Genomic DNA, 26512 nt, shown 5'->3' with positions numbered 1-26512 from the left:
CGTGCACAGCGGTGCACATCGCTGCAGGGAGACGCCACGGGCCATGTTGGACCTAGAAAAAAGAAAAGAAACATAAGATTAGCCTAAAAAAACAAACATGGCTTACTTTTAGACGAAAACAGCAACAACATACATACCCGTCTGAACAGCTTTGTGCACAGCGGTGCACACGGCTGCAGGGAGACGCCACGGGCCATGTTGGACCTACAAAAGACAAAAAAAACATAAGATTATTGCAAAAGAAAAGATAGTTTACCTCAAACTGCAAAAGAGCCTCGGATCGGAACCACTCCGTGCACAGCGGTGCACACGGCTGCAGGGAGACGCCACGGGCCATGTTGGATCTAGAAAAAAGAAAAGAAACATAAGATTAGCCTCAAAAAACAAACATGGCTTACTTTTAGACGAAAACAACAACAACATACATACCCGTCTGAACAGCTGCAGGGAGACGCCACGGGCGTCCAAATGTACATTTGTCACAGCAGATACACATTTTCTGGACCTAGAAAAAAGAAAAGAAACATAAGATTAGCCTGAAAAACAAACATGGCTTACTTCTAAATGAAAACAGCAACAACGCAAAAGAGCCGCGGATCGGAACAACTCCGTGCACAGCGGTGCACATCGCTGCAGGGAGACGCCACGGGCGTCCAAATGTACATTTGTCACAGCAGATACACATTTTCTGGACCTAGAAAAAAGAAAAGAAACATAAGATTAGCCTAAAAAAACAAACATGGCTTACATCTAAATGAAAACAACAACAACATACTTACCAGTTTCAAGAGCTTCGTAACAGCGACTTCTAGCAGAGACGATCAGGGGAAAATGGCATTTAGAATCCTACGGCCATTTTCGGACTTGGGGGCGTGGTTTTGAAGTTCTGAGTGACAGACAACGTCACTGTCTAAAGAACATCAAAAATTACGCCCCCAAATCCGAAAAGGACGGGGCTTGTTTGGAGTGACGCATCTCTCAATGAAGGAGAGACGGGGCAGGGAGGCGGGACCTTCTGCGCTACTGAGAGTCATTAAATCTCCGGCCTAAGACTGCGCAAGCGCAGCCTTTTAGGCCTCCGACCTAAAAATGGGGAGACGCGAGAGTTGGAATGTTAGGAAGATCCAGTCCGGGTCCGCCAAGTTTCAGGATGTTGGTCCACTGATCAATACTACCAAGACTGTTCTGTCTCTGGAGTTCGCTATTACTCACCCCAAATGCCCTACTATCCCCACCAGTACTTGGGCTGGCAATATAGCCAGCCTGTGACACAGGTCAGTCCACCTCCTCAAGAGCCCCATATCTATTTGCTACTGGGATGTTAAAAAAGTTCTAGGGGCTTGACAGGGCATATCAATTGTGCTATAGAGCGGTAAACTGGACTGTTGATAATCATTAGTCGATTTAAGTTTCTGGTAGGGGGGCAAGAAAGAATGATGCTTTGGGGGATAAAAGTATCCCCAGGGTAAGCTATTTATTTCTCCTTTGAGCACATGGATACTACCAAGTCTGCGTAAGAGCTCACACACCAGTTTAGGAGTTTAGATGATTTAAAGAAAAGAACAATACAGTCCCCAGGAACCTACTCTTCTTGCCATTTAAAATTCATTAAACAAGTCCTCTGATAGTCCGGTTCGAGTCCCGAGCCTCCAAAGAGCCTTGTTTCTTAATGCCTCCCAAGATTCATTTGATTTGGAATTTGGGGCCGGGACATTTGCCAAAATTATGGTTAATGGAGAAGTGTCCTCTCACTGGAGAGGACCCTTCATGGCAATGCTGACAGCGAGCCGATTACAGAGACCACGGGAAGGAACACCGGGACTCTGAGGTTACTGAATTTCTGACACAGGGCAGTTTGGAAAGCCCGATGGCTAAGCTACGAGCTAGCCGCTAAAGAGCCCACGGGGGCAAATTCCCAGGACTCAAATTAGTCTATTGGAACAGAAAAGCTCTAACGTGTCAATGAATGAGAAACCCACAGAGATACCCATGGCCCAGTGAATGCACTAAACCCACTAGATATCCCAATATTGTTGATATACGAACCTATAGGGTGAGCATCTTCAGAAGCGCTTGATTCTCAAAAAAAAAAAAACGCCAGAGCTCTTTAATAGAACCATACGTTTGGATTCCTCAGGAACCACACAGAATAGGCTACACATCATTCATTTTATCTTGTCCTGAAGAAGACTCACATTTGATGCTCAACACTAGCACAGATCTACCAGGGTCGAAACGTCAACGCTCCACTAGAAGTAGTACATTCCGCTATGACCATTACAAAGTGTTTAAAAGGAAAAATCCAGGTCACTGTGAGAGAATAGATGTGAGAGAATAGATATTTGTTTTTCACTTCGTGCCTGAATGTTTTATGTAATTTGTTTTTGTATCCAATACATTTGTTATGATGTATGTACGCTTTATACGTTACTTTATCCTTTGTCTCACATCCCTCACTAGATATTAGTGTGTGTAGCACTTGCGTTTTCATGAATATTGCTTATTTTTGACTAAAATAAATCATTGTAAGTCATAATTCATTCGTGCTCTGTCATTCATATCATGTGTTTAGATATTTTTCATTAGAATCTTTAATTGATATCCTGATACAATTAAGGGTAAATCAGTCTGAAAGTTATTTGTCTTTTTAAAGATAAACCGCGGCAGAACCACTGTTCGTTTAACATGATTGTCCCCAGGTTCTGCGCAATGCTGGGTATTCCCTTTGATTAATACCACTGTAATAGAGCGGCAGATCTTGGCGGCAAATGTCCCAGGCACGGATTGGGGAAGTCTTGTTGGAGATCCCAATAATAATTTTCCCCTATTCCACCCACAACATGCTGTCCTACAACGCAGCACGCCGCCCGCTTTTATATTTTTATTAGTAATTGGTTCCGGTCCACTGTAACTTTAGCGGTCGCTCTTCTTTATTTATTTATTTTATTTCCTAGCGCAGTCTGTTCTAACTATAGCGGCTGCACTCTGGAACCTTTTTTTTTTCTTTTTTTTTTGGGTGAAAGTGCCCCATACTATGTGCTTTAATGGTGGCCGTGCCCCTTTCTTTAGACGCTGCTGATCGTATTCAGCTTACAGTGCTCCGCGACGAAAGTAAGTGAAAGCACAGCAAGGTGCGCTTTGACAAAAAAAATCATTTGTCGTTTTTCCCCCCAAAAATTGTTTGTGAACTTCACAAACATTTTTTTGTGTAAAAGTACCCCATGCCGTGCCTTCAATTTAATGGCGTCCACTTCCCTTTCTTTAGACGCGGCTCGCTGTAAGCTGAATACGGCGAGCAGGGGCGCGGCCACCATTAAAGGAGTCTCCCATTTGCAATAGTTTGAGCTATTGCCAATATAAATGACAATGCCTTTTAATTGTGTGTTGGTTTTCAAAACACATAAATAAAAGGCATTTTCATTTACAATGCCAATAGCTTAAACTCTCGCAAATGCGAGACCTATTGCATTGCAAATGCTTGTTTGTCATTGAGATGAAAGCCAGTGAAATAGTACGTAGTTGTGTTGCAAATAATGGGAGTTCTCAAACCGAACTACATATTCCTTTTACATTATTTCAGTGGTGCATATGTATAAAATTTTATTTTTCCAGAATTATTCAGCTTTTTTTTAAATCAATTCTATGATTGTTTTTATGCACATTTATGTTCATTTGCTCAGGTGAATTATATTCATTAGAATATAAGTGCATTTGTTTGTCCAAATGTACATTTGTCACAGCAGATACACATTTTCTTGGGGTCTCTTTTAGATGTTTTGGATAGTTATCAAAATGAGGTTCGTATTGGCCTTGTAAACTATTTTACATGGAATTCTGAGTACTGCAAATCTCATGTTTTCTGGTTACTTGCTCAATTTAACTAGTCATTCTGTGCGCATTTGAATTATAGACAAAGCCAGACATCATATAAACATTTTCTCCTCAAATGTCTAGATCGTTTTTTAAGCACACACATGGTTCCCGTAGTTTCCACGTACATTCTGAAATTTGATGAAATGTGATATGAGCAGATGACAGTTTTTTCGTTTTTATGTATTCTATTGCGGATCCTTAAAAAAAAAAATCTTGCATGCAAGAAACACGTTCCAAGCAGTTATATACTTGAGCATGTTGACCAATTTTCACGTGCGAACACCTGTAAAAATTCATACAGGTATTTGACGGTTGGTGGACTTTGGGTAAATGTTTCTAAGCAGAAATATATGGTCATTGAAATCTCTATGGAAACGCTACAAATATCAAACAGTTTAACAATGTTGTTGTGAAAGGCCCCCCACCATTGCCATAGCTTTGCTTCATGGTTTTGGAAAGCTTGTTGTCTGCTTCGCCCTTCTGTATTTTGCTCTTCACACACTTGTTCAAGTGGTTTCTATCATTGGCTCCCCTGGTCTAGAGCTCATTTTGTATCTTCAGGATAGACAGGGAGGAGCAGATCCAAGGACAACGATGGTGTGAAGAGGAACATTGGGGGAGAGGGGCTGGGGGTTTGGCTGAGCACCAGCAATGGAGGGGCATGGGCCAGTCCGTAAGGCGTTGGCCCTGTCTAGGAAAGGCGCAACAGCGGGGCTGTGTATTCCTGGCTCAGAGCAGAACAGACTGTGGATTAAGAAACCGTGGGTTGTGGCACTAAGCCGTAAAAACATGAATTGTGAGACACAGAGGTATGGATACTAGCAATGGGGTAGAAGACACTGGCATATGGAGATTACAAATAGTTGATTGTAATGTTTGCCCATATCTCGCTCTCTTCTTCTTTGTTCTTGTAATAAATATGTCAATTTCTCTTGACCATGTCTCAGATCTCTCTGAGTTTGCCCTTGCTCATTAAGATTTTCCTGATCAGGCAGGGGCTTTTGCTCACTTTCAATTCCATTTCAAACATTGCTGTGCCTCTGATGTGCTGTAACAGGAATGTGCTCACTGTGACCTGCATAATGAATCTTCAGTAGACAAACGCCTCACCTATCTTTTTATTGCAGACTTAGAGGTGAAGCCAAAAGTGCCCTCAATGCTGGGAAGAAACCACTTGTGAGTATCCAGCTCAATTTCCTGTCTTCTGAGGCTGTGGTTTCTCCCTCCTCCTGCCCCCACTTTTTTGGTCCAGGCCTCACCCAAATCTGCTTACCACCACCTCCTGTGTCTTTACCACATGTCACGTCTGTCTACAAATCTCTGTTTGAGTATTTCTCACTTCATGGCCCTTTAACACATAACTGATATTTATTTATCGATCTTTACTTTTCTATTCACTTCATCTCAACTATATCAGAATCAGTAGAAATGAAGCACATTATTTTTGTAATTCTGAAGTGTGGTGGAAACAAGCAGTTGAATACGATCAAAACAAATCAATGCACTAGGTGATGCATTTGCACACATTATCGTTTGTGTGCAGTAAAATCATTTTTCCGTACAAATGTAATGGTCATTTTAATTGAAAATGTGTTATCTGTAATGGCAGTGCACTACCACACCATGCATACTCCACACTGCACCACTCCATTCACTACCACTCTGAGCCACTCCATTCTACAATACCCCACTCTACGACACCCCACTCTACGACACTCCACTGTACGACATGCCACTCCACTCTACCCAACTCACTCCACACACAACACTGCACAACACAACACTCCACTCTACGCCCCTCCACTCTCGACCACTTACTCCCCTCCAGTCAACCCCATCCCACTTAAATCTATCTCACTCCACTCCCCCCAATCTGCCTTCCACTCCACTTCGCTACAATCTACACCAATATACTCCACTCCCATCTACCCCACCCCAACTTACTGACTCCACCACAATTCACCCCAATCCAATTCAATCTACCCCACTTCAATCTACCCCACTCTTAACCCAATCTACCCCACTCCAGCCTAACCCAATCCACTCCACTAAAATCCAATCGACCCTACTCCACCACAGTCTACCCCACTCCACTCTACCACAGTCTACCCCACTCCACTCCACTCAGTCTAACCCAGTCAACCCCACTCTACTCCAGTCTACCCAATTCCAACCCAATCTACCACACACTCTTCAGATCTACCCAACTGTGCTCCAATCTATTCCAGTCTGCCTCACTCCAATCTACTCAATCCCCTCCATCCAATGTACCCAAATTCTACCCACTCCACTCTACCTCACTACACTCCAATCTACCCCACTCCACCCCAATCTACCCCAGCCCAATTTACCCTACTCATTCTAATTTACCCCACTTCACTTAAAACGTCACTGCGATCTACCCAACTCCTCTCCACTGTAATCTACCCGCACTCCACTCCAACCAACACCGCCAAAATCGATCCCACTCGTATTTACTATACTCCAACTTTATTCTACCAAAATCCACTCTATCCAAATCTACCCCACTCCACTTCACTCAAATCTACCCCACTTCAATCTTACCCACTTTTCCCCATCCTCCAAACTCCACAATCTAACTCCGTCCCACCCACTCCAATCTACTCCGCTCCAACCTACTCCAGTCTACCCCATTCCTCCCCACTGTAGTATACCCCACCCCACTCTACCCCAAATCCAATCCAACCCACTCCACTCCATTCTACCCTACCACACTCCTCCCTCTTCAACCTACCCCACTCCAGTTTCCCCACTCCAATCTACCCAATCTATTCCAATCTACCCTACTCTAATCCACCCAATCTACCCCACTCTACCATAATCACCCGATTGTGTCCACTCCAATCTACCACACTCCACTCTTTCCCAATCTGCCACTCCACTCCAGTCTACCCAACCCCCTCCAATCTACCCCACTCCAATCTACCCACTCCAATCCACACAATCTACCCCACTCAACCACAATCTGCAACACTCCATTCCACTCTACCCAATCTACCCCACTCCACTTCACTCCATCTACCTACCACATGCCACCCAAATCTACCCCTCTCCACTTCATTCTATCCCACTCCAATATACCCTACCCCACTCCACCCCAAACGACCCTACCTCAATCTACCCCGCTTCAATCCACCCCAATCTACCCCACCCGAACCCAGTCTACCCCACCTCAATCTACCACACCTCTCTATCCAACTCCACTCTAATCTACCCCACTCTACTCCACACCTATCTATCTCATTCCAATCTACCCCACCTAACCTACCATAATCCACCCTAATTTATCCCACTTATGTCTACCCCTATCCTCTCCTGTCTACCCCACTCCAGTCTACCCCACACCAATCTACCCCAATCCACTGAACTCCACTCCACCCCAATCTACCCAACTACAATCTACTCAGTCCACTCCAATCTACCCCACCCCACCCTAATCTACTTCACTCTACTCCAATCTAACCCACACAACTCTAGTCTACCCCTCTCCACCCCAGTCTATCCTACTCCAAATTACCCCAATCTACCCTTCTCCATTCCATCCTACGATAATCCACCCAGTCCCAATCCACCCTACTCCAATCTGCTCCTCTCCACTCTAATCTCCCCAACTCCGCTCCACTCCAATCTACCCCCTGCTCCACTCCACTCTAATCTCCCCAACTCCACTCCACTCCAATCTACCCCACTCGACCCCAATATATCCCACTGCACTCTACCTCAGCCTACCCCACTCCTACATACCTCACTCCATTCTACCCCTCTCTAATCTACTCCACTCCAGTCTACCCCACCCCAATCTACCCCGATTCAATCTACCCCACTCCAATCTACCACGCTAAACTACCCGACTCTCCCACTCCAATCTACCCCAATCCACCCCACTCCATTTTTCCCTACTCTAACCCACTCCACTCCAATTTACTCCAGTCTACTCCATTCCACTCTAGCCCAGTCTACTCCATTCCAATCTATCCCACCCCACACCACTAACTTTTACCCATGCTGAACAGCTTCCACACTAGTGCACATAATGGCTAAAACACATTGCCAAAGCTAATAGATCTCGCATATGCGAAAACAGTTGGCTTTGCCAGTGCTTGTCCGGTTTGCCCATCTACCTTTGCTTATATGCCCTCTGCCTTTTCCTCTTTGTCTCTCTCCCTTTGTTTGTTTGCCCCTCTCCCCTGCTTGACCTCCCTGTTTGCCCCACTCCCTCTGCCTGTTTGCCCTTCTTCCTTTTTCTACTTGCCCTACTCTGTCTTGTTGGAACTATTCCCTTTGCCTGTTTTCTTGACTGCCTTGTGTACGCTCCTCTTTCTTCATTTGCCCTTCTCCACATGTCTGTTGGTCCTCTGTCCCCTCTCCTGTAGGACCCACGTGCCCTTGTCATCTGTCCCCTTGTCCATCTGTTCCCCTCTGCCCATGTATGCCTGTCCCTCTGCCCTTGTTTGTTGGCCCCCTCTGTTCTTGTCTGCTCATCCACACTGCCCTTGCCTGCCTGTCCTCTCTGTATTTGTCTGCCCGGCCGCTTCGCACTTGTCTGGCTGTCCCTTCATCTACCCATCTCCACTGCCCTTGTCTGCCTTTGCCTGTCTGGCTTCCTCCTCACTATGTCTGCTCATCGACTCACTGTTCATCTGCCTGTCGCCTCTCCCCTCCTCTATCCCCACTCTTCTCCCCTTGTCTGCCTGCCTTTTCTGTTCTGTTCTGTTTCTGAATCCTTTATCCTCGTCTGTCTGCCTCTTCTACCCTGGTTTTCCTCCTTTCAGCTTGTTTGTCTGCCTCTCTTGATCTTTCTGCCTTCATTCCCCTTGTGTCTGCCTCTACACTCGCCTGTCGCCTCCTCTTGTCTGTAAGCGTCCCCTCTCTCCCTGCTTGTTTACACCTTGCTTTCCTTTCTTAGGTTTCGTCTAAGCCATTGCATTAGCAATGCTTGGCGAGATATTATTTTTAGTATTATTGCTTTTTTGCTTTGTTTTTAACCCAGGCATTGCGGTGCCTGAAGTCTAAGAAAAGAGCAGAACGGCGGATTTCTGAGCTGCACTCCAAGCTGGATACTGTGCAAGGGATCCTGGACCGGATCTACGCGTCACAGACTGACCGCATGGTGAGTCTTCCCGCCTCCACACACCTTGTCTCCTGCCATGTTTTCTGCTCATGAAGCTAGCTCCTCTGTCTTTCATTATGGCCATACTTTGAATGTTTAATCACTCCCTTGACCCCAGCATTGGATCTACTTTTTGTCTGCAGCTAAACCCAGTCAGTGGCATGTTGTTCTATTTAATCTTGTGTTTGTGGCTCAATCAGTCCCCATCACAGTTTTTGGGCAGCATTAGTAAGGTTATGTTTAGGCTGTCCGGAATTCGGTTAAAACCGACTCTGCCCGATATTACCCTACCAACTGCAAATCAGCTGACCCAGTTTAAAACGAGTATCTCTGAATTTTTCACATTTGATTCACCACTTGGCCATTTGCACCTTTTGGCCACTTGAGGGAGCCAAGGCAGTACAAACCCAGCATCCGAGCTAGGCATTGGTAATTCGAGGAAACATTTCACCCTCCTCCCGCTGTTCATGGCCTTCAAACACTTACTTTAGGCGCGGTGCTCTTGTAACGGGCGCTGCGCTTTGCATTCGGCGATGGTTCTGTGTCCCTCCCCGCTGTAGTGTATGTCTCCCCTGGGGCTTAAATTAAACCCCGAGCGCCAGAGACTTTTAATCTCAGTGCAGTGCCCTTGTTTTAATTGAACTAACAAGAGGAGACACGCTTCTCATCTCACCCTGCTGTTAGCCTTATTTTTTAAAAGTTATCATCCCTTTCCTGTAAATTATTTGGCACTGTTTTCCAACTCCATTGTAAGATGCTTAACCTTTAAGAAGGTGGGTCTTCTCCATAAATGTGCAACTTCCTCCAAAACCCGAAGTTTCAAGCCGGCCTAGGGTGTCCGCTCCTTCCAGTTCCACGGGGTCTGCAATTTGTATTAACTATGGGACACTGTGACTCGGCGCCAGTGTCTGTGCCCTGAGGAGGAACTGGCTACATACACCACAGGAGGTGCCGAGGTGTGCGTTACACCCCTGTTGAGACACTTAACGAGGCTTTGTTCTTTCACAGGAGATTCAATAATAACACATTGTCTGATTTTATTGCGGAGGGGGGGGGGGGGGGGGTCACACATGGCAGCGCCTGCTGAAAACATGTGCAAGAGGCCTGTCATCAGTGTTAGTATTGACAATTGCTATCGTTGCAGTTTATTGTTTGTATTTGCAGCGCGCCCACCGCTTTTAGTATAGAGCCCACAGCACTCATGGCACTATGGCAAAGCTTTTCTTTTATGGCAAAGCTTTTTTAAAATATAACTTTTTAGAAGAATGCGGCATCCGCTTCAGGGACACCGCACGTTCTTTCACCATTTTTTTTTTTTTTTTTAGCTTGCATGCTTAGCGCGGTGCACTAAACAGCCCTGCAACTCTGTGTTCGGAAGCTGTGCAAATGAGGGGTAAAGTTTCTTTTTGTAGCACCAAATCTGATGTGATTGTGTCAGATGGTGTAATGAAGGTGTTGCACTGCCACTCACCACACACTTTGACCGGGTCCTGGTGCTGCAGCTCTGGGTTTGATGGCTGTGCAAATAAGGGGGAAAGTTTATTTCTGTAGCACCAAGTCTGATGTGATTTTGACGGTCGCACCCGAGTACTTCACAGGTCTTTAAAAAGACCATTTACTTAACAAGACGTTAATAAAGGAGTGGGCGCCGGGGGACGGGCACTGGAGAAAGAGACAGCTCCTAGACAGGTATGCAGAGGTACGTGTCATGACCTGGATGCCATTTCTTTTTCTCTTATTTTACCATTACACGTTAACTGATTCAAGACTTGGAGAGGCACACAATATGTGCGAGAGCACTAAAGAGAAAGAGCAAACTGCAGCCTCCAAAAAAGAAAAACACTTTTTTTTAAGAGTGAGATTGGGCAAGAGAGAATCTGCACTGTCTATCAGTCTTGTGATCGAAATAAAAGAGGAGAGGAAAACAGCACAGATTTTAACTTTAAATAAATGAGATTGAAGCATGAGCACAAATATCCACTCCGTCTGACAGTTTGTCAGCACCTTTATAACAGCCAGTTTTCCACCAGTCACTGAAACGTGTATGCACACTGAAACATGTGTGCAGATCACATTTATAATTGTTTCACCTGATCACTGGGCATTTACAGGTTATAATCTGATGCAAGAGTTGCATTACTTACAGACAAACAAATGCAGAGCAGTATTTCCCAAAATATTGGGATAGCAGAGACACCTCGGTGATCATGATCCTGGAGCTTAAAGTGCTTGTTATCCATCACAAGCACATTTTCTTGTATAGCAGACGCCATGTTTTTTTAAACCAAATCTGTAAGTGACATGAGGGAAATAAAGATACCCAACAGCAGCCCCCCCAGGTCAGCTCGGCACCACCACATTGCAGAATATGAGACTACACAAGATAATCTGACGGGTTAAAAGTTGGAAATTACAGCTATAATGAATATTCAGTATTCTCAACAGCTTGCAAACACGTGCATGATTTTTGGCAGCAATGACAAAGGCAATGGGTGGTGCAACCTGCAGTGGCCTCCTGGTCAGTGCCCTGGCACTTAATACTGTACAAATTAGGCACTGCTAGTCATACAATCAAACACATGGTAAAGAAGCTGTGGTCCAGGGGACAAACAAAAGAAGGAGGAAAGCCATTGAACAAAAGCACACAAATGAGATTGACAAAAAAGCCAACCAATGATCAGCAAAGGGCCGCCCCAAAGCCTACTGTAAGTATTGGTATAGTACACCGGCCTTTTGACACAAACAGCTAAAGCTGTAGAACGGCAAGACCTAAGAATGACACACTATTCTGAATCCACAAACTCAGAAGTGTTTTCAAAACTAAAGAACTTCAAATCAAACGAAAACTGAATTTTCCAATGGAGCGCTTATTTCCACTTTTCCGAATGTGCATAGATAAACAAGCATCAGGCTCTGAAATTACATAATTTGGCAACTTAAAAAAAAAAAGAGTGCAGTTGTGTCATAACAGCTAAGTGAATGACGAACCTCTCAAAGTTAACCACTCCTCTTGGGGTAACAGTTCCACCTCTTGTTTACATTCGAGTGGCTCACCCACTGAAGGACACAGCCCGCCCCCTGGGTCCTACCCCAAATCCAGTCCCATGGAGCACCCCGACTCATGGCTCCACCTCCTGCTCTTTGTTCAGGCTCACTCCTTGTTCGGCTGGCTTAAATGTCCCGAGAGGCATCAGATCCGTCCTGGCTCAGACACTCCTTACCTCTCATCCATTTACTGAGGGCTCTTAGACTAGCTGCCACAGGGCAGCATGGTTCCTACAGACACCAACCTAGAAGCTACAGTATAGTCCAAAAAGGAAAAGGAAGGCAAGCACTGCAGGGTTAGGGCTGCTCCTGGTGTGAGGAGAATGACTCTGTGGGGATGGTATGGGTGAGCGTCAGGAGAGTCAGAAGAAAGAGAGGAGGGGACAAGCCCTACCCCTTCTAAATAGAACAAGAAGTGACCATGGGAGAGGGTGGACCAGCATAAATAAGGGCGAAGACTACTCGTGAGATGGAGTTGGAAGGTAAGACGAGGACAATGCCTTCGAGCACAGGATTACAAATAACAATGCCTTTTATTTTTGTTTTTCGTTTTTAAAACATAAATAAAGGCTTTGTCATTTACAATGCCAATAGCTTAAACTCGCATAAATGCGAAAACTATTGCATTGCAAATGCTTGTTAAATCTGAGCTGCAGAATCAAACAACAATGGAAAGTATGTCATGACTTTATTAAGCTTCTGAAATGTAGAGCAGCATACAATTTCTGAAGAAAAATTGAAAAAGCAATCATAAAAGCAAAGCGTTCCATAAACACCGGCAAAGCACAGTTTCAGTTGTTTTTTATGGCGCGAAAATGAGTAAACACTGAAAAGACTGTTTTTTTTTGAGGTATGGAAATCACTGGAAAACACTGAAAAAACACCACCGTAATTTACCAAAAATGGAAACTGAAAACAGGAAAGCCTAGTTATGTTATTTTATTCACATGTGGATACCACTACCCACCTTTTTCATGGCATCGTAGCACATTATTAGCTGGGCGCCTTTCGCGTGGATCCATCAATTGAACTAAAGTGTTGTTTTGGTAGCGTGTGGTAAGTAGACATTTTGTTAAGTTTCAAAATGTTGTTTGTGAGTTAGTGTTAACTAAATGATTTTAATGCAGAAAGATATTTGTGATTTGTTTTTGTGTAGGTGAGTGTGCTGAACGACTTCCAGTTTTTCTTTTAATTTTTGAGGGGCAGGAGGAATCCGTGTTCATTTCTTAACCACAGTGTAGTATTTTTTTATATATATGTATAATAAACCAGGTCGGTGTATTAGAAGCAATGTTGTCCCCGTGAGGATGTGTTCTATTTTTGCTAATCTTGTCTGTGTGTTTCTAGGGTGCGTAATGGTGTGAAGTCTGGCAGTACTGTTGATTTGATTGCAGAATGCTGAATATTTCTGTGGTGCTGTGGTGTGCACATGATGATGAGATAGCTTTCTAGCATGTGCAGGGTATGACAATTTGTAGGCACGATTGGAGCAGTGGTATGCATGGTGTTATTGTGGGTTATAAATTGCTGCTGTTCTCTGACCAGTATGTATCGCAGTCTTTGGTTTAATCTCCTTGATGGGGTGTCAGTCTAGGAGTTTTCAAAGTAACAATATAGCTGAGGTTAGGTTTACCTGGCCTAGATCCTTGTCACAAATGTGGTCCATTTCAAGTTTCCTTTGCTTTGAGTTTGCTATGCGTTTTTCATTTTGCTTGTTCTCTATTGGGTTGTCTTTCAATTAACTGTTGATGACTTTTTCTTCTTGCTCATCCATTTACCATTTTGGACATAGAGAAGATTGTTTAAGAGGATGAGAAAGGGGGTTCTAAAGCATTCTCAGTAGGATAATCTGGCACTTTTTGATGGTGTCGTCTTTTCATCTGCAGGTGATCGACGCGTATCAGGCCGGGGTGGGAGCTCTAAAGCTAGCCATGAAGGATATCACACCGGAGAAGGCAGAAAGCCTAGTGGATCAGATCCAGGAGGTAAGAGACAGTGGTGACTTTAGCTAAGAGAGCTGGTGCAACAGATCCAGCAGGTAAAAGAATTAAGAAATATTGACTCTGATTAACAGGGCAAATATAGTTTATCATAGCTAGCAGGTAATTTGTATGCCACTGTGACACAAAAGTGATGCTGTGGATCCTGCTGGGGAAGGGCACTTGATGATACTGTGTATAAGGTCTTAGTGACTGGCTGTCATTGCCCACATCTTTGCAAGGGGGCATTGATCCCTGGAGTTTAGCTAGGCTGTCTGACATTTGACCTTTTGTTTTGCTTCTCTTCTTTCTCCTCCAGTTCTGTGACACTCAAGATGAAATCAATCAGACCCTGGCTGGTGTGACACAGGACAACTTGGGTAAGTTTCTATTCCTAGGCCAAAAATACTTACTCTGGCGTTGCTTATCACTCTGGGTGGTGAAAGGCAGGCGTTTTAAAATACATTTTACATCCTGCACCTGTTAACCTAATAATCTTGATTTAATACTGTTTGGAGCCATTGTCTATGCCTACTCTGCTAAAAACAATGCTTTATCTATAACTTGATTTTCTCTTGCCCATGTGGTCTTTGTGCCTCGGTGGTGGCATGTTAGTCAGAGGTGTAGGAGGTGCCTTTTGGGGTGCAGTGCCTATCATTTTTACTGCACAGGTCTTATCTGTGGTGGTGCAGCCTGTCCTTTATCTGGTAGTGCTGAAAAATGTCTGCACCCATTGTGCAAGTGTGGTTATTTTTAATTACTTAATATTCTTCAAGCAGGTAGAGAATTTTTCAGAAAAAGTTACTGGTTACTAATTGTTATAGAGACAACCAGTTTCCTTTGAGTCACCAAGTGTAGATCTGCAACTTGCCTCAATGTCACTACATCAAGAAGGAAAAGAGCCTTACTAGTATATGCCCAAGCATCTGATGCTTAGGATATGCAGCTTGCTGTCAACCTTTATGAAAACACTGAAACAGTCCCTTTTTGAACAATTTTGTTGACACATATGTTTGAATTTGCTTCACACTAGTCCATTTTGTAACCTTTTGTACATCTTACTGCGATCTATTGTGAACACATCTGTTACACCTCAAAGTCTGGTGCTAATTTTAAAAACTTTTTCGAACTGATATTAAATCAAACTGGAGGTCTTCCCACACCCTCCCATCGTTACTTAATGTTTCCCTCCTATTTTGTACTTATATCAGTTATTCCTCAAAGTCTGGTTTACGTTTTAAAACATTGTTTAATTGAACTTAATTTCATCCCCAAATCCTCCCATCTTGCTCTCTCTAGGAGGACACTTGCCTGACATGGTTGTCTTCCCCACATTTACGTCTTTCCATATTCACTTACCCATGGTCATTCTTTTAGTTGAACAGAGTTTCCTTAGTGTGTGTGTATATACCCTGATCTCCCCTCATCCACCAAGCTCACACTTAGCAAGGTATCTTTCTAACTTGCACATGTTTCTTGATTTTGTCATGTTCAATCTTATGCCTACATTGAGCTTTCCCGACATGTTCCTCAGACTTTTCCCTCTTTAAGCTTTGTCTTGCACTCTGAGTTTCTCTGGCTTGTACATGGCCGGACATCTTCTTTTATTGCTGTTTACTCATTTTCCAGACTTTGACAGCGAGGACCTGGAGAGGGAGCTGGACCTCCTACTGCAAGATAACACTAGCGGAGGTCTGGACTTGCCAGAGGTTCCACAGAAGCCTATGCCAACCTCAATCAATCCACGCCCCACCATCGGTCAAACAGAAGGTGAGCTGGAGCTGGATCAGGAACTGGCAAGACTTTCACTGGGGGGTAAGTTATTAGGACATTAACCTCTAAAATGGGTAATGGGTCAGATTCTGGGTCTGTGGTAATATTATCTGTTGCCTTTAGGATTTTACTGACTTGACATTAATAGCTGTTAAGAGAACTGGTCACAACTTACTCAAAGATTGATGTACCAAATCTCTCTAGGTACCCATGGCTGTAGGGTAAGTTGGACAAGTTTCTCGGCTTAAATCGTGATTGAGAAGAATGTGGGATCCAATATATAGTTTACCATAATGTAAATACAGCTAGGAAATATTACACCCGTAAACAAGGATACTGGTCTTGCAGTAATTGGTGTCACAATCCTAAAAAATACAACTTTTATCCTGCACGTCCTTAAAGTCTGCTGATTGTAGAGAGAATGTTTGAAAAATGACAGTGTCTTCTTAGACAGCAAAGCTGCAAAGCTGCAGTATGGAGCCAAGAAGGGAAAGGGATGATGAAAGGGGGACAGAAGAATTATATTATGGCATTACCAACTAGAGCCCAACTATGATCCCGCTCACCAGTATTACATTTAACTTTGCTGTTTACTTGAAGGAAAGGTTCTTTAAGTAAGAGCTGGTGGTACAGGTGCATTAGATTTGGTCTTGCATTGCTCGTGCTTTTTTTTTACCCTCTGATATGGGTAGAACGATTGGGTTCTCTTGCACTCAAAGTAAAGAAGCATTAAAAGTCTCTCAAGTTGTTCTTGGAGTGGACTCTGTATCGCTGGGTCCAGGGCATTAGCGCAGGCTCCTGCAGCATAGTGGGAGCACCAACCCTTCATGGCCCCCAAACCTTCTGGGGTCCACCATTCAGCCCAATACCAATGAATATCTGTGCGATATGGAGGACTCAGGGGTCCCTCCTCACATTTTGCACGGGGGCCATCAATTTTTGTTATGCCACTGGCACTGTCTCCTACAAGGAATGATGAAACTGTAAACCAGAGCAATCACTGGCACTCGTGGGCTGGTAGAAGTGCTATTTGCTCACAGTTGCAGAGTGTCCTGGGCCTGGTGCTATTTTTTTCCTTCGCCTGACTTGGATGAAGGTTTTGTTAACAGTGAAGTTCCCAAGAACTCCCAAACACGAGTTGCTGTGTAGCTTTCAGAGTAGAACATGCTTTGCAAATTTAAAACAGAGATTGGTGGAATTTAAAATACTACATTGGTTTGGTCATGAAGCTCCCTGAAATGAGTGTGTTCTTTTGAAGGCAGTGAGGAGGACTAACATATTCTATCAATGTATAATTCCTGGTGAACTGTACTGTGGGAAATGTGGGCTCCTCCACTATAATACATCATTATTTGCTTAAGAAGTGAGTGTTTCTCTTCTAAATATTATTGCCTCTGCCCTTTTCTGTCTATTTAGATATCAAGAAATGTATGTTGCGTAAGTGCTCTTAGCTCCTGCATGTGGTCAGGACTGTTCAGTGTTTAACTTCAAATGAGGGAGGACTAGAATTACAAGTTTTATTTCACTCCATGTTCTGCTGTACAGCACACCCCTGGCATCTACTGTTGAATTTATTGTTGACTTTCTTTGAAAAAGTGCTTTCAGTTTCAAAGTGATTGGTGGTTTCTCACATGAAATCCATGATACACCAGGACACAGATTCCCCATCCGTTTTTTTTTGCCTTTGGGTTTTACATGTTTTGAGCGCCTAGTTAAAAGTTGCACCTTTAGACATTTTGCAGCAGACAGGAAGCTGAAGATGGATGCTTAGGCATCAAGCAAAGCCACTAACAGCAATTAAGAAGCAATTATGCTGAAGTGCCTGTGGCCACCGTGTATGAGAATGACTAGTTTTGAGGGAAGTCATGAAAACATTATAATTAAGTTATGTTCAGCTTGCAATAACAAGTTTCCGTGTTCTCACATACCATGTCTCCTGAGAGACCATGAAGAAATACACTTTTTGACTCTCAAAGTTTTTCATTACAGTAACTATTGTTAGGAACCATAGTGCTAGAAGATGGACGCTGAAAGCCATAAAGCAGTGCCAACACTACAGATTCACCAACCGACATAGCTGCAGTAAAATGTCAAAGTGTTCATGTCTAACAACCGTTTTGGGGGGGCAATCCCACAGCTCGTTGGCCCAACAGGAACGGAGCTCTGTAACTATCTCTTCACAGACTTAGGGGCTCATTACGATCGTGGTTTTACTGCATCCTCCGGGCCGGCGGAAGCCACCGCCGGCCCGGAGGATGCGGGAAAACCGCTGCGGACCCACCAAAGACCCACCGTCACATTAGGATGGCTGGTGGGTCTTGGTTTCAGTCCGCCGCTTTTCCGCCGTGGTCGGCTTACAACCGCGGCAGAAAAGCTCTAATATGGTGGTGGTGTCTCTCAGACACCGGCAGACATATTAGGATGTGTTTAAAAAAATGCTTTTACCGCGGCGGGTTTTCCGCCGTGGAAAACCATGTGGAACTTCACTGCGGGGGCCCGTTGCGGGCCCCCGCAGTGAAGGGGGGGGGGTGCACATGGGGGGTGGTACCCCCCCTGTATTTGTATGCAGAAATCGGCAGGCACCGCATGGTGCCTGCCGCTTTCTACATACAAATGCAATGTATGCATTTTTACCATTGCGGCGGGTGCAGCTTAAAGTCGCACCCGCTGCAATGGTAAAAATAGAGGATGTGACTGCCAGGGTGGCGGTCACATCCTAATTTCACAGGAGGGAACTCCGCAGGCCATGCGGAGGTTCCCTCCTACTCAGGGTTCGCAGACGGACTTGCGTCCGCCCGCGATCCTAATGAGCCCCTAACTTTGGAGACAATGGTTCTCCAGGTCCTCCAGTGAAGAGTGCACTAGGACTAATATAAGAACTTGGATTTCAAACCTTGACACAGAGTATCTATTTGCAACACCAGCAACCTTGAAAGGTGACCTCAAGTTCCACCTAGACGATCCTGACATCACCAACACCTCCAACCTCCTTAACAGCATGGAAAAACCTCGAAAAATCCCAGCTGGTCAGCGACACCACTCATTCCACAGGACATACGCTTGACCCGATCTTCACTTCGAGCAACAGTGTCAGGTACAGCCACATAACCGAACTCACCTGGACCGACTACTCAGTCGTCCACTTCAACATCTCCAGCCCCCGCACCTCACCAAATCCCAGTGCTGCCCACTACAGCTGGAGCAAAATGACAGAGATATATAGGGTAGACTTCCTAGAAACACCATACTAGAAAGATACTAAGGGAAGGCCTCTCCACCAGACAACAGCTAACCATATAATATTGAGGGCTGCACAAACAACATAGTGATCACTACATGTAGAAGAGTAGGATTTCCTCATTGAGAGACACTAATGCGTAGATGGATCTAATCATATCTGTCTATGCTGAGGATGATGCTCAAATGTTCAGCTGATAATTTCATGGACCATGTTAAGAGTGGTTGTGCCACAGTTTACGAAGAGGTTCAAGTCATAGCCCCAAAATTATCCGCTTATTGCTGACAAGTGCCTACAGACTCCGTCATCATCCACACAGCCAGGAGGAGGACACAGGTGATATTGCACAGAAAATAGATACTGCGGGTAAGCAAGTGGCAGTTGACGTCACAATACAGTGGCACATTGGCAAGTCATTGACACTGCTATCAAGGCATGATGGTCCCAGTGGAAGGATATCAAAGATCTCTTGCAATATCTGCCTCACTCATCACAATGAGTACAGGGAATTGTGCGAGAAGGCAACATGATTTCTAATGCCAACAGCAGATTTGAATTCGATGCTACAGACACACCCACAAGGGAGGTGAATACCAGTCTTCTCTTCCAGTGCCATGTTTGGCTGCAAATTGCAGGCTTTCCCTCTTAGGTTCAGTTGCACCTCATCGCTGTACAGTTCGATGGTGACCATCAGTTTTGGCCCAAGTAGACAAGATGCTAAAAAAAATGTAAGAAGATATGGTTGTTTTACACATTTGCCTTTTGCTGGCCACAAATGCTGTTTCCCACAAAAGGCAGCACTGGCAGTTCAACACACCCATATCAAGAGCAGTCCTTTCAGCCTCCAGGTCAGTGACAGTACAAGCAAGGTGTATGCACTCAAGGATACTACTGCAGTGATGATAAAGATACTCAAGTATCTGAAGCCACCAAACGCCACCTTGGCTTCACATCCCCTGGGCTTTCACCGGACGTCCCAGCAGAGAACAAATAGTGTTGATTTAGACCCATTTAATGGTATACCCCAAGTAATTACCAAAGGTTGTGAATATGTCCAGTATATGTTCCAGGGAGGCACAAGTGGCTGCGATGTACAACAAAATATCATCAGCAAACAGAGATATTCTATTTGCCCATTTCTCGGTCCAGCATAGGCCACATATTAAAGGGTCAGTGCAGACCCAGATCACCAGTGGCTCCAAAACTAGGGCAAACAAGAGAGGTGAATGAGGGCAGCCCTGCCAGGTCCCCCGGGGCAAGGGGAATTCTCGAGAGGTTTTTTCATTAACGACCACTCAGACCAAGGATCAGTGTTTAGTAATCGTACTAAGGACAAAAACTTGAGCCCAAAGCTTATCCGTTCTAATACTGCAAAAAGGTATGACCATTCCACCGTGTCGAATGCCATATGGGCATCGAGGAACAAAATAGTTGCATCCTCTTGTGTAGATTGGACTCGCCCTAGCATAGCATGAAGGCTTCGCAGATTTAAAGCCGTATTTCTGCCATGCATGAAACCGGTTTGGTCCGGGTGAACCAATTTGGTAATAATTTGTATTAATCTATGGGCTAATAGCTTCACCAGAATTTTGACTTCTGCTTTGAGGAGGGAGATGGGTCTGTAGGAGGAACAGTCCTCGGCTGGCCTACCCTCCTTATAAATTACTATTATGGATGCAAGCCTTTGGCCCCTGGGGAGCCTCACCTCTTCCCGACTCTCCAAGTACATTTTAAGTAAGTGCTGTGTAATAAGTGTTGCATTGGTCTTCTACAACTCTATCAGGAGCCCATTAGGTTCCATTGCCTTCCCGGACGCAATATTACATATCGTGTGGGCGATTTCGTCCTCTGTGGGGTTGCTCTCCATGAAGGCTCTATCCTCCTTGGTGAGGGAAGGAAGTCCCAAATCACTGAAAAAGTCATGGGAGTCGCACATATCTGTAGACTCGACTGGTAAGTGTAATTGCTCATAGTAATCTGCGAAAGGGTTTGTGATATCTTGGGGATCTGTGAGAGACACCCCGGCCCTCTTAGAGATCCCAGTGACCCAGCTACTTGCCTTTTCCTTTTTGCAAGCCATGCTATCAACTCTCCTGCAGTGTCACTGAGTTCATATATACGATGTTGAGTCGCGCAATAGCTAGCTGTGGCAGCCTCAGTAGTCAGGTCTCTGTATTCCTGCCGCTTAAGGTCCAGCTCATGCATTACGTCAGCTGTGGAGTCCGCACATAATTGAGCCTCTAGAGCAAGGATATCGTTCTAGAGGTTTTCAACCACCACCCTTATTTTTTGTGCCCTACCGTCAGTGAGAGTACTTCACCCTTGACAACCGTCTTAAACGCTTCCCAGAGGGTCTGAGAGGAGTCCACTAGGAGTCCATTTATTTGAAATAATTCTCTGTGGCCTTGTCCAGGCCTCTCCGAACTCTAGGGATCTTAAGATATCTTGGATTTAACATGATACCTCTGTAGGTTTCCTGTTTGCCAACGCAATATATTGCCCAGACGGGGGAGTGGTCGGATATCCCTCTGGCCAAGTTTTGCACCTCCCGAAATGAAGAGACTCTGTGGACCAAAGAAATTCTGAGCGGTGGGGTTATCAGTGCGCCATGTATCTATTATCCCCATTGCTGCGCAAATGTCTGTCAGTTGTGTGTGGGAAGGGATCATGTGGCGTGGAGGTAAACAGTCAGATAAATCACACATGGTCATATTAAAGTCCCCTCTGACCAGGAGTTTGCCCGCAGGTAGTTTAAGGAGAAGTGTATCTAAGTCTGGGATAGTGCCGTTGTGTAAGGCTGGAGGGATATACACTGAAAGGATATGAATCGTTTCCCCCTCCCATATCCCAGTGAGGACTACATATCTACCTAGGGGGACAGCCCAGGAGTGCTTCACTGTCAATGGCAATTGTTTCTTAGGTAGAATGCCTACATCTCTACAGCTTGTCGTAAAACCTGCGTGAATCATAATCTTAAAACCCCAGCGAACCACCTCAGGTGAGTGTTGTTTAATGTATTGTAGCTCTACCCCTCGCTTTATTTTGTTGCTCAGTCTGTTCACATTCCAGGACAGGACGTGGATATCAGAGACTGTTCGCACCCGCATTCCAGGAGTCTTGCATTATCAGTAACCGTGGGGGAACAAGCCAGTCCACTTCTACGTCATACAGAGTGGGTACTACATTACTATATGTGTGAAGCTCAATTAAGAACAATTGCCATTAAGAACAATAACAAAACATTCAATACAACAGATTCCCTTCCCACTACCCCCCCTCCAAACTGTAAAACCCCCCACCCTGCTTCACTGCATGACGAATTCAGAACTGTCTGCCCCCAAACTGCAGAGTCCCCATCGCCCCACCCCAACATGAGACCAGTAAAGTAACTGCGGACCACCCAGCGAACCTACCCTCGGTCTCCCCTACGGCTAATACCGAAGAGCACATCTCAATCTTACAGCAGTGCTAAACAAGTGTATAGAAATCTGAACAATTTCACTGTCTTGTGGCATTTGTATATGTAGCCCATGTCTATAGGTTGGCTAGTACTAGTGATCTGTGCCATATGCAGCACCAAATCACCATATGCAATGTCCCATATTTCCCAAATATCTCCAAACAGTGTTTAGGAGACTGTTCATGGATTGCGTTCAGGGTATGCTCTTGCCTCCTCTTGATGTGTGTCCCGGGTCTGTTGCTCCGATTAATCTTTTGAGCGGTGGCACCGTCTTTCACGCCGGTTCACAGCTCCCTGCCTGCTGATGGTTCTCCAGCCGTCCAACCACTCCCACCACCTTCTCCAGTGTGGAACCTAAACGTTGTTCTTCCAAGACTCATGGGACCTCCTTTTGAGCCTTTACACAAATGTGAATTGCAATTCCTCATGTGGAAAACAGCTTTCCTTATTGCTATTACCTCTCTTAGAAGAGTACGTGAGATAAAAGCTTTCACAATACAAGAACCATTTTTACAACTACATCGTAACAAAGTGGCTCTAAGAACTAATCCTAAATTCCTTCCAATAGTCATTACTCCTTTTCATTTAAACCAATCTGTAGAGTTACCTGTGTTTGTCTAAATCCCTGACTCTTTAGCAGAAAGAGCTTTACACACACTAGATGTTAAAAGAGCTCTTCTCTACTATATAGATAGAACTAAATCTTTTCGAAAAACAAAAACAATTGTTTGTGTCTTTCTCTCCACCTCATAAAGGCAACCCCATCTCTAAGGGTGGAATTGCAAGGTGGATTGTAAAATGTATACAAATATGCTATCAAAAAGCAAAACGTGCGGGAGGAGCCAAGCCAGCAACCGAAATGGCCGCATAGCCGCTCGGCTCCGTGAGCCCTATCTCCCTGCACGCCCATCCTGCGATTCGTTCTGAACTACAAAGGTGTATTTGGATAATAGAAGGAGAGTGTTCACTTACCACCTGCTCCTGAGACTCCTGCGTGCTGTGAATCCGGAGAATTTCTCACCCATTGCTCAGCGGCCCGTGCGGTGACGAAGCTGGGGTGTCGATTGCAGCGGGCAGCCGGCCGCGACTGCAACAACAGCGGCCGCCTCTGGTGGTGAGGAGTCGGTCGGAGGGTGCCATTGTCTTGAAGTGCCGCTGAAGGCAGCATCAGCCTGGTCCCTTGTCGAAGAGCCCTGGGGGCCTGAGAGGCATACTGGAGTCGAGGGGGGTGTGTGGCTCCTGGCCCCCCTCTTCGGACTCCGCGCCCGGACATAACCAAGGATCGCCCCCGAGACAGGCGGGCAGCCCCCAGGGAGTGGTAGGGTCTTTTGCTTAGCCTTTTGGTGACTCCCCCTGGGGAACCCGCCTCATAACTTTGTGTTCCGGGCGTACATTTAGCGGCGCCCTGTGCTGGGGCCGGTCCCTACAGCGAGGTACAGAGGGACGGGGCCGAATTGACAAAGATGGCGGCCGACATTCCTCATCACGGACCATGTCCCGATTGGACGGCTGCCGTAGACACGGAGCTGAGATGCTGGCGGCGCACAATGGATCCCACACCCAAAGACGTCTTGGCCGCCCTAACGGATTTACGCGAGTCCCTGATTTGCAATGCCTGTGACCTGGATCGAAGAATGGCTGCCATTGCTGTTTCACCGCTCTGCATGGACGTAGTCCGATTTCAATGGAGTGCCGCTGTGCCTGTGTCTACTTCCTTGGGGAGGACTCTGGGCCCGCCTGTGTTTTGGGAACTGCCGAGAGACCTGGGTGCTTCGTCCTCCCTGAACAGTGCGGATGTACACGTGAGTGCCTCTTTGGGACACGTGCCTAACTTGAGCTTAGGGACGCGCTGCTGTTCTTCTTTTCGGGCCGCCCCAACAACACCGCGTCATTTGCCGGACAGTGAGTTTTCCTTTTCATGGATGGTAGTACTGTGCTTGGACTTTGTGGCACCCGCGGGCTTGGTACTGCCGCCCTTGGACTTCAGCCGTACACGTCTGGATGGACTCGAGTTGCTGAACCTTTTTTTGTTACTACTCGGGCCTGATCCGCTCGGTTCCTCCGGTTCCTCCAAAAAGTACTGTATATCGATTGACAAGGGATCATTGGGTGGTTCTGTTGCTAGACGAGGCCAGGGGTGATGCATTTTAGGTTTCGGTGGCCCTCACATTAACTGACGGTGCTTTGGGTGTGTTGTACTGGGATTGTATTATTGACGTACTTGGTACTTGACATTCTCCGTGATACTCCATTTTGCTTTTGGAATTTCCCCACGTGCAGGGGTGATGGGCGGGGCCGGGCGGCGACTTTGAGGGCCCTCCTCCATCTATGCTTCTTGTTTTTTCTCTTTTTCTTTTCTAAATTTCGGGTTCCATTAGGGCGACAGGCAGGCCTTGGTGGGGTAGGCATTGGTCTTCCGCGGGTGTGCAGGGTGGGGGTAGGGGGGAGGGGTTTGTCCGTTCTTTGTTTCCATGGCCCTTTAGTCTTTTGTTTTTTTCTATAGTGTTGTCTTCATTCGTGGTTCCTGTAACGTGTATTGCTTTGAGGGGTGGGGTTGGGGTTTGCTCTCCACCGGATTTGTGCCAACGTCTCTCCTGATTTGTATGCTTTAACCCCACTACTTCGTCTGTATTTCTAGTAATTGTGGATATCCTGATTTGCGCACTGTGTTGTAGGACCACGTGTGATTGTATGGCACTTTTTCAGTTCTCTATATTAAAAACGAATCTCTGTAATCCTGACTTCGGACCTGACCGTATGCCCACGTGTTGTCTCCTGATATACATATCATTCCGGCTTTTGAACTGTTCTGATTCTCCGTATTGATTACTATACTTTTACCCTGTTTCACGGCCGGCCGAGAAGGTTGCAGGCCCGTACCTGTACTTGATTGCAAGACTAATAAAGGTTCAATAAAAAATTTAAAAAAAAAAAAGCAAAACGTGATTAACAGTTCCTCCTAAATCGCACTCCACATGCAAACTAGGAGCCTCTATGGCTTTCTTAGGGAACATTTTCCTAGAGGACATATGCAAGGCAGCAACATGGTCTACAACACACACCTTCACTAAATACTACTGTGTTGATGTGCAAGGCAAGCAGCAAGCTGCAGTAGGCCAAGCTGTCCTTAAAACTCTCTTTCAAACTACTGCAACAGATACAAGTGACCACCGCTAGGGGAGACACTGCTGCACAATCAATGCTAAGTGTAGTATCTGCAGCTCATATGCCTCGAACGGAAAATGCTACTTACTAGTTTCATCTGTTCTTGGCATGTAGAGCTGCAGATTACTACACGCCCTCCCGCCTCCCCGGGACCTGTCTCTGTTCCAGTTTTATCTTACTTAGATGCACACGCATGGACATCCTTTTCTTTACTTCTACTAACTCCATCATTTCCCATCATGGCAAAAAACAATCTAAGGATGGAGCCGATGCCCATGCGCACTATCGTCCAAGGGAGTCCCCTATCTCGTGACTACAAAAGACTTCTTCCAAGACGACAACAACATGCCCAACACCAGGTGGCGATCTAATGGTAAGTGTAGTAATCTGCAGCTCTGCATACCAAGAACAGATGCATACTGGTAAGTAGCATTTTCCTTTTCTCCTCCGCTTTCTCTCATAATTTAGCCAGGATGAGCATTGTATATTAAATGGCCTTGTCACTCGAACACATTTTTGACCTCGAGAATGCTGCGTCGCTGTCTTTGCGCCTTAAGCGTAAAGTCCGGTAAAAATGTTATTCGCATATTTTCATAAGTCACTGTAGGTGCACTGCGAGCTGTCTGTAGTATCATGCCCCGGTCTCTTGAAATTGAAAGTTCATCCAATTATAGGTCATGGGGCTGCCCCCGGGCGTCATCCCGGGATCCGGTGGGCCTGTTCCTCAGGAAAAAAAATAGAAAGGTCAGAAGGCTGTAGCTCCTTGTTTACTAAATCTTCAACAAAGAGGTCTAGCTCAAGCCCTTTGTGCTTTCCGGGAGCCCCAGTGTGCGTATGTTGCTGCACCG

At 45.5% G+C, this 26512-nt stretch overlaps 1 protein-coding gene across 4 annotated transcripts in view; it reads left to right on the top strand.

The window, feature by feature from the left end:
- CHMP7 (charged multivesicular body protein 7) overlaps positions 1-26512 on the top strand; it is a 112585-nt gene that overhangs the window by 62453 nt on the left and 23620 nt on the right. For 2 of the 4 annotated variants that reach the window (XM_086943606.1, XM_086943605.1), the window contains exons 6-10: positions 5001-5049; positions 8885-9004; positions 13936-14034; positions 14348-14408; positions 15658-15843. In XM_086943606.1, the coding sequence (XP_086799732.1) occupies positions 5001-5049; positions 8885-9004; positions 13936-14034; positions 14348-14408; positions 15658-15843 (515 nt within the window). The remainder of the gene's footprint in view (positions 1-5000; positions 5050-8884; positions 9005-13935; positions 14035-14347; positions 14409-15657; positions 15844-26512) is intronic. The other 2 variants (XM_086943608.1, XM_086943607.1) reach the window with 1 other exon arrangement.

Source organism: Lissotriton vulgaris, chromosome 11 (assembly GCF_964263255.1).
Source record: "Lissotriton vulgaris chromosome 11, aLisVul1.2, whole genome shotgun sequence".
In the NCBI taxonomy this organism is placed as follows: domain Eukaryota; kingdom Metazoa; phylum Chordata; class Amphibia; order Caudata; family Salamandridae; genus Lissotriton; species Lissotriton vulgaris.
Note: the sequence above shows the minus strand (reverse complement) of the source record. Positions and strands in the feature narration are given on the sequence as shown.